General features: G+C 40.2%; 2 protein-coding genes across 8 annotated transcripts; one reads left to right on the top strand and one right to left on the bottom strand.

Moving 5' to 3' along the window:
- Positions 1–61: 61 nt before the first annotated feature.
- Positions 62–5,779, top strand: LOC105568669 (annexin B9-like). Of its 7 annotated transcripts, none has more exons than XR_001009447.1 (8): positions 62–173; positions 2,249–2,290; positions 2,955–3,336; positions 3,506–3,585; positions 3,666–3,912; positions 4,055–4,236; positions 4,709–4,893; positions 5,460–5,779. XR_001009447.1 is itself a non-coding variant. In XM_012024521.1 (7 exons), exons 2-7 carry the CDS (start codon positions 2,261–2,263, stop codon positions 5,269–5,271), a joined length of 972 nt encoding a protein of 323 aa, XP_011879911.1. In that variant the 5' UTR covers positions 62–173; positions 2,249–2,260; the 3' UTR covers positions 5,272–5,405. The 7 variants fall into 7 exon arrangements, 4 of the variants coding, with proteins under 4 accessions (XP_011879911.1, XP_011879908.1, XP_011879910.1 ...); XR_001009448.1 differs by lacking the exon at positions 5,460–5,779 and adding an exon at positions 5,221–5,405; XR_001009446.1 differs by lacking the exon at positions 5,460–5,779 and adding an exon at positions 5,221–5,405 and having other exon boundaries at positions 4,709–5,128.
- On the bottom strand, positions 5,588–7,968 carry LOC105568670. The gene is made up of 4 exons (XM_012024522.1): positions 7,417–7,968; positions 6,648–6,761; positions 6,251–6,343; positions 5,588–6,180 (listed from the first exon to the last, which is right to left on the bottom strand). The coding sequence occupies exons 1-4, from the start codon at positions 7,547–7,549 to the stop codon at positions 5,918–5,920; spliced, it is 603 nt and encodes a 200-aa protein (XP_011879912.1). The 5' UTR covers positions 7,550–7,968; the 3' UTR covers positions 5,588–5,917.
- Between the last annotated feature and the right edge of the window lie 1,049 nt (positions 7,969–9,017).

The raw sequence follows: 9,017 nt of genomic DNA, 5'->3' as shown, positions 1-9,017 counted from the left end.
TCTCTCTCTCTCTCTCTCTCTCTCTCTCTCTCTCTCTCTCTCTCTCTCTCTCTCTCTCCTCAATGCTGTCCTTAATATCACCGCTGTCAGAACGTTCCCACCCAGTCAGCAAAGCATCCACTTTCGTGTAGAACGCGGTGAAGAATTCCGCAAGCCGGTGTCCAGAACAAATTGTAAGTGTAACTGTAAGAAGTAATACAAGTAAAGATTATTCAAAATTAATCGTGATCCAAACAGCAGGTACTGAAACTGTTGCTTAAGTTAACTGGTAATTATGTAAAAAGGAATATTAAGAGATTAATATATTATTTTATACGCAGAGTGTCATATCAGTTTGCATTAAAGTTGATACGCAAGACTCTTCCATTCCATAGCTGACCGTGATTGACTAAGTTGTATCAGCACATTAATCACGTTATATGTTATTTGACCTCAATAATCTTGTCAAATTCTGAAGGTGACTCAGTGGCTTATTTATACGACCTTTATTGAGATACCGACAGCTTAGTCTAGCAATAAATCGAATAAACAGATTACTCATCTTCCCACAATCAATTCTACAACATAAAACGCGAAAAAGTTTAATATTCAGAGATTCGACAGGACTTTGGGAAATTTGTAGACAGCGTTAGTTCTCTCTTGTGAAACAATTACAGCTTACTGAATTATTTAATCATTGTCATTTCACGAACAATTAAAATTAATATATGAAAACTCGTCCGAACATATTGAATTCTTTTTCTCAAATGTATATCACGCATTTATATTCTTCTCTGAGCAAATGAACATCTATTAAGTTCGCGTGAATCATTGTGGGAATCGGAGACTGAACAAGAAACGAAAGTTACGGCGTACTTCCGCCATCGTTGGCAATTATATTAATGGGCTACGTACATATATATATATGTATCTCATACTCTAAACTTTTCCTGTTAAGACACGTAATTTGTCATCATTAATATTTCGCGTTGCGAGACCAGCCATCAACGTGATGAGTCGAACAATCGGTATCGATTTCATGCTTCTTGCGTTAGATCTATTTCCTGGCGCCGTATTGCCTGAAAACAATGCTGCTTTGGCAAGGATTGCCTTCGAGGACATACTCGACGTTGAAAAATCAGAAATTATTGCGGTCAATGTCGAGTTGTTGGCGAAAATAAAGAGCAGCGGCACGCAGATACCAAAATTGAGATCGATTCCGTTAATTATTATCAATACTTTAATTAAATTTCTTATCGTTACTCAATAATGAGAATAAGAGAGTCGCGAGCAATACTAATATTTACGGCTTGGTAACTTGAATAATTAGGGACTATTCGCGGCGGCGTTTCGCATTCGAAGACCATGCGAGAGTCACGGACCGGTACCGGTAACCGGTCCCGGTCTATTCCGCGTTGTGTCATCCAATTCCGGGTTTCATCCGGCAAAAAATACCGGACCATCGTCCGGTGCCTTCGTAGTCGACAGACACAAACGCGTGTTCGCCCCACCAGCGAATTCCTTTCCTCTTCTCTCTGCCGTTTCTCGGCGGAAGAGAGGCTCCCAGCGACGCGGAGAACGGTGGGTGCGGGGCCGTTAGTTAGTCGGCCACCAGAACCGATACTGTTCCTTCGGCAAGAGCGCGTCGTCGTCGAAAGAGGTAAAGCAAGCCACACCCTGAGTGTCACCACGCCGGTATCCGATCGATATGATCCTGCGGTATATCCTGCGAAATAGCACACCCTTCCTCTTCGTCATTCAAATCATACAAAGTGATACAACAGATTCTTAATAATCAAGTAGCGACAGGCGAACGGATGCCGGGGTGTTGTTCGATGAGATCATCGTCACGAACGCGAGGCGTATCTCAAGCGAGTCAAGGACGCGAGCACCGCGTCGCCGGATCGCGTGTTTGCACGCATTAATTCGTGACAGATGAGAATCATCACCGCGTATCGTCGCTCTCTTATAAACGACAATTATAACTTTCACGCTGCAGCCAAGCGCCGCGATAATAACGCAAAGGGTCTTAATTAAGCCACAAAATTATCTACGCTTTCTACAGTTTTTTTAGACATTCTAGTATCAGCGAATAATTAATAATTTAATATCCAGAGATCAGACGTGGAGAAGTTTAAGGGCTGTTAAAATGGTCCATCTAATAAATCTAATAATAAACTTTTTGTCCCCAAAATATTGATCGCCGAAGGATCAATTAATTTTGGATTATGAGTCTCTAACGATTGATACATATTAAAAATGCTTTCAGATAACCAGCGAGATGGCAGCTAGCCAGTATTATCATGTGCAGGTAATTTATATGTTAATACTGTAAAATCGCAATAAGTTTCGCAATAATGAGCCGTGCAAGATAAATGACTCATCTCGTTATTTCCATACCATTTTAATTTCTTATCCACCTGAACGAACGGCTCTTATAATTTCCGCAATGTGCTCCTAAACTCGGAAAAGGAAAGGATGATATCCAATCGAATCACGAAAAATAGACGTCCAACTGATTAAAAAATAAAACTATATACGTATAAACTTTGCTAAGAATGAGTCATTTATCGATACGTTAATGTTAAAAGGATCGCGTCACCTTCCTAAAATTAGCGTTGCATAATTTAAGAGAAGCGAGTTTGAAAATAATTTTCTTACGTTAAAAAGATTTGTCCCACTCGCAAAATAAAGTTGAAAATAAACTTTCGGTACAATCTTTCAGAAGAATTATTTCACCATGGGCTTCTGTTGCGTCTCCTTTTTCAAACAACTTCGGTTTCGTATAAATTATTTAAGATATAATTCGATAGAAATTGACAAATCTTTAAAAAAATTTGATAAACTAAATTATCTAACGCTAATTAATTTTATGCTAATTAATGAGCTCGGTACTCGTTCAACATCATTCATTGTACGACGATCTGTCGATAATCGTTTCGAGTTGGAAAATGCAAGACTAAAAATGCTTCCAGTGCACGCCCACCGTGTACCCGGCCGATCCTTTCGATCCCGAGGCGGACGCCAACCTCCTACGAACTGCGATGAAGGGTTTCGGGACGGACGAGCAGGCCATCATCGACGTCTTGGCTCATCGCGGCATCGTGCAGCGATTGGAGATCGCCGACAAATTCAAGACAATGTACGGCAAGGACCTAATCTCCGAGCTGAAGTCGGAGTTGTCCGGGAACTTTGAGAAGGTCATCCTGGCTCTAATGACGCCTCTTCCCGAGTATTATGCCAAGGAGTTGCACGAGGCCATTTCCGGCATGGGTACCGACGAGGGTGCGCTCGTCGAGGTCCTCGCGTCCTTGAGCAACTATGGCATCAAGACGATATCGGCCGTTTACAAGGATCGTAAGTTTCGACGCAGCACATCTTCCGGAGTCGATTTTCAGCATCGCCTTCCTACATAAGACAGAAATTTCATTTAAAGAAACGCAACTGCATTTCATTTGCTAGTTCCGATCGATTCTGCTTTACGTAACTTATGACTTACGAATATATTCTCAATGGATCTCCCTAGTGTACGACTCGGAGCTGGAAGACGATCTCAAGAGCGATACCTCCGGTTACTTCAAGAGGCTTTTAGTGTCGTTGTCTTGCGTGAGTAACAGCTTCAAGACGATATGCAGCTTTGTGCAACCGCTCTGTCAGTTTTTCTCTATCTTTCGATTAACGATCAGGCCAGCAGGAACGAGAGTCCTGACGTCGACGCGGACGCCGCGCGTCAGGACGCCGAGAGGCTGCACGACGCGGGTGAGGGACAGTGGGGCACCGACGAGAGCACTTTCAACTCAATCCTCATTACTAAGAGTTACCCGCAATTGCGAAGGATCTTCAAGGAGTACGAACGCATCGCCGGACACACCTTGGAGCACGCTATCAAGCGAGAATTCTCCGGCTCTGTCGAAGACGGCTACCTCGCTGTTGGTAAGAAATCGTCGAATATAATAAATATAACTTATTATTTCTTACATTCGGTACGTTATTCGTTACCAATTAATCGCGCCGTTTCTTTTCCTTTTTCCACACATACAGTCACATCGCTCTAAAACTGTGAATGATCTTTCAGTGAAATGCGCCAGCGACAAGACTGCTTATTTCGCGGAAAGACTGTACAAAGCTATGCGCGGGATGGGCACGACCGATTCGACGTTGGTACGCATCATCGTGGCGCGATCGGAGATCGATCTGGGCGACATTAAAGATACTTATGAGAGACTTTACGGGAAGCCCCTTGCGGCAGCCATCGACGTAAGTAAAACCCGCTACTTCCTGAAACAGTAATAATTTCACATTATTGCTCTAGCCGTTCCATTCGCTCCTCTTGCATTTTATTTGTAATCGTATTTTATATTCACAGCAGTAAAGTTAATAAAAGAGACGCGTAGTAAATAAATATATCTAAATTAATCTTAACAGAGATGCAAACTTGGAGCATCTTTTTAATGATAAATTCGTAGATGAATTCAGAGAATCAATTTCTTTCCGCGACACAGATTTTGTCGAACGTTTTTAGACTTACAATTAGTTTCATTGCAGCGCTTCAATTGTATGGCTTTTACTTAATACGGTAATGCTTTATCTCCAGTTGAATTATATGTACATATTTCTCTTCTATACTTATATGCATTTACAGCCGCTGAACTATAAATAAAATACTAAATAATCTGTTAACTCACATGTATTTACACTCGCAGCACATGTAACTTTCCATAAATTTCAGGACGACTGTTCAGGCGACTACAAGAGACTCTTGCTTGCCCTTCTCGGATGAAAATATTTCTATCGTGCGACAGACCCTTTTATTGAAAAATTATACTTCAATGCCGCGGAGACTGCATAGCGTTTCGTTATATTCTGCAAAGATCTTGGTTAATTTAGTTCCTTATGTTACGCTGGTTGTTAACGGTGAATATGGTTTTACTCGTGTCATCTATGTTTTGCGCTTAGATCGGTGTGACGCAACGTGTGCAAAACGAAATTACAAAGTAAACGTGTGAAGATCGAGTGAAAACCGATCCAATTGGCAAATTGTATATTAGCATAAATATTAAATATTATTAATTTATTGTATCCTCACTGTACTAATTCCATTAATTGGTCCATTCATCTCTGATTGCATGCACGCTTGTATTACTTGTATGTACGTATACATATATAAATACACGAACGTCATTTGCTTCGAGTTGACGTTAGCTTTTAATTTTCCTACATTCTTTTTTTTTACATTTACAGAACGACTGCAGCGACGACTTTAAGCGGCTTCTGATCGCGCTATTGAATTAAATGAGCTCGAGGAGAGTTACTCTTTCGTTACTAAGAATCCAATCAGATATTTAACACTGTGTCAATAATTCGAAAGCATGCAAATGTAACACACACATTTATCCGCAATAAACGTATATGCATTCGCAAATATATCCTCGGCTCATTTTACTGATAATACGCACGAATATCTCTGCTTTCTTTTACAGGACGATTGCACCGCCGAGTGGAAAAGACTATTGATAGCAATGTTGAATTAAGAGTAGCTATAACCGTGCAAGATAATTATAATACTACGAAGAAAAAAAATAACACTTGAAATAACGAAGTATATGTATAGTGTACGAAACAATTATGTAATACATTATAGTCGACTATTCAGTTACAATGCACATTTCAGATCTACAATATATAAGTTAAAATACAATATGTTTGTAACAAAACATAATTCTAGTTTTGCTTTGACTAAACGAAAAACACATAGATTATACCCTTTTTTAAGTGCATAAAATATATATTATAAAAAAACTGAACATTTATTGCGTCAAGTAGAACTTAATTATCCCGCAAATAGGGCGTAAAAATAAAAGGAACTTATGCCGCTTAGTTTATATGGCGAGATTCCGAGAGACTGTTCAGTACGTTATTTACACCAAGTTATTTGTCATCATACCATGACGACATTGGGCGCTGTATTCTTGACAAATGGCGACATATTATTTTCTATAAATACTATCTCTTTCCATTCATCAGTCTGGACGCAACCTAACTGTATTTTAGAGATTGGGAGTTTCATTATCCTTCCCAAAATCTCAAAACATGCGTGAAAATAATCCTTTTTTATGTCTATATCGTAAATACGCAGGCAAATGTCAACTTCCAACGCGTCTATAATGTCCTCCCCGAAGCAAATGGGCGGTGGATTTCGAGCTAAAAATATTTACGTTCTGTTTATCGAACATACAACACTGCGCACATCTCGCTTGCAATTAAACGTTACCTGAAATTGTCTCGTTAATAATCGCGAAGTTGTTAAACGTCACCGTGAGCGAAAACCCAAAATCGTTCCTCAGATAAGTTGCATTCGCGCACACTGTACATAAGAATAGAATCAATGAGGGGATACATCAGTGTTAAACAATTGTTATAGTGCCCATACGTACAGCGGAGTCTTTTATTACGAGATAGGCTTCTAATATGAGATAACAGGTTTCCAACATGAAAATTTCATCACAAATCTTTATTCACAATGATTACACGATCTATGGAATTTTCCGCTAAACAGATTTCACTCCAAGGGCAATAAATTCACGATGAAACCAACAGACGATGCCTATTAATTTAGCAAAAACCCTGCTGTCTCATAATAGGGGACTCTCCTGTAATTATATACTCACACTTTCCGTTCATGCAGATCGCGTCCCAATCTAGATACTGACAGCATCCACAATCATATTTAAAGCATTCGCAACCATTGTGTACGTCTCCAGAAATTCTCATGATAAACTTATCTAGAAAGTAAAATATCGCTCTCCATCAGCCTTTCACTTTAAATATTTCCTTATAATTTATTTGTGCTAGAGGGGAAAACCGCTGACCGAAATCTTGCACACCAATGCCCACTAATGCTCAGTGGGCATTGCTTTACCTTGGTATCTTATTTTATCTTATTATATCTTTACAATGCCCAAACTAATGCCCCAAAAATGCCTAGTAATGCCCAGTAATGCCGCAAATCCGTGCACCACAATTTCCTCAGCGGTTTCCCCGTCGTTTGTTACTTTTACACCGCAGGTTTACTTACTAATTACGTTTATATACATGTAATAAATATTTACTGGCAGGGAATCTTGATACAACGACATATGATTAAGGCCAAGATTAACAAGTTTTTCGTTTAATAAGGTGTTGAAATTATTTTACTGAAGAGTCTGTGATTACATTTGGACTCTAGGATTGCGTATATACGCGTTTCGGCCAATCTTGATATAATTAACACGTCGGTTAGGAAATCACTTAAAGTGAAACTCGCAGAGTCCTTGCCTCGTTTTTTTTTATTTTAGAATACTCCAAGTTTCGCGTTAAATTTAAAGACCGGCAACGTGCAAAAAGATCTCGTAAACAGTCTAAATATGTTATCGGGGAAATAAAGATTTTTATAAATACTATGTGCTCCGTTGTCCAATGCGTTCGACGACAACGATGTTATCACATCTTGACCCGTTGCTTTCGCGATCCCGGCGTGGAATAACAACCCGATAAGAGCATTTGTGATGTGGAGGTAACGTAATCGCTCCATATCTGCTTTAGTCCCGTTTTCCTAATACTGGACGTCGAGTCTCGTCGGGGATGACGTTTCGAAGATTGAGTTCCGAATGACTAGCCTCCTCTGGCTTTTCCTCCCGCTCGCGAATCCCGGACTAACGAGCCGTATCACTTTTCTGCAGTACAAAATGCAAGCGCTAATCAGTATGCGAGCGGTTTCAAGTTTCCCCCCCACCATCACAGGGAAATCCCCTCATTCCCGTCCTTCCCATAGACATAATATATCTAGACCGAGCACTGAGCAGTGGGGGTGGAGGTACACGTAGAAAAGGACAAACTCTGTTTTGTGCTATTTCGTTCTCTCTCGTTTGCATGCGACCGAACGCACGTCTACACTTGTTATACTCCGTGAATGAGAAAATTGAATTACCAATCACAGTAAAGTCAATCACACAATGCCAGGCAACAGGCAATAGGAATAGGGAATAGAATTTTTGACGCTTTGGATTCGTCGGAAATGTTCTTCCAACCAATCCAACGTATCAGAAGTTCTATTCGCTGTTCCTATTGTCTGTTGCCTGGCATTGTGTGATAGGCATAAGTCCCAGTCTACAATAGATGATTTAAGCCCTAAGCTTTAAGAAATTGGCCAATCACGGTCAAGTATGAGAAGAATGCGCGACTGTGATTAGTCAATTTCTTAAGGCTTAGGGCTTAAATCTCTATTGTAGACTGGGACTAAAGCCCGTATCAGACTACGGATTGAGAATGACTGCGTTCAGCAGAAGTTAGCGCTTGCTAAGCGCTTTGCGCTCGTTGGATTATACTTTCAGATCTGTGCTGAAATAGAGCTATTCTTCTAGATTTATCCAATCAGCATAAAGCGCTTATTAAGAGCTGACTTCTACTGAACGCAGCCATTGGAATTAGATTAAGATTTGACCAATCACAGTAAAATTTGCTAATCTCAAGTTTAGTGACTTTTACTCTTATTGGTCAAATTTCAATCTAATCTCAATCTCAATCCGCAGTCTGATACGGGCTTAAAGTTTGCTAATCTCAAGTTTAGTGACTTTTACTCTTATTGGTCAAATTTCAATCTAATCTCAATCTCAATCAGTAGTCTGATACGGTCTTTATGGACGCGCTGTCCTAAACATTAGAATGCAGACATAATGAAAAGAGTCATGATCTCTCTCTCTCTCTCTCTCTCTCTCTCTCTCTCTCTCTCTCTCCCTCCCCCCCCCCTCTCTCTCTCTCTCTCTCTCTCTCTCTCTCGGTGTGTTAAGAGTGGGGACACATTGGGTCTGGTTTTTTATTGCTGCACTCCTGAACTAGTGCACACTGGTGCAATGAGTTGGAATGAGAGGTAATCTATTTGCTTCATTTTAACTTATTGCACTAGTTCAGTAGTGCAGTAATAAAGAACAGGCCTATGGACTCAGTTCAACTCTTCCTCTCTTTCTATATCTGACGACCATAGACATATAAAAGATAGACTC

Source organism: Vollenhovia emeryi, unplaced genomic scaffold, assembly GCF_000949405.1.
Source record: "Vollenhovia emeryi isolate VEMERY1.0 unplaced genomic scaffold, V.emery_V1.0 DF939128.1, whole genome shotgun sequence".
In the NCBI taxonomy this organism is placed as follows: Eukaryota; Metazoa; Arthropoda; class Insecta; order Hymenoptera; family Formicidae; genus Vollenhovia; species Vollenhovia emeryi.
Note: the sequence above shows the minus strand (reverse complement) of the source record. Positions and strands in the feature narration are given on the sequence as shown.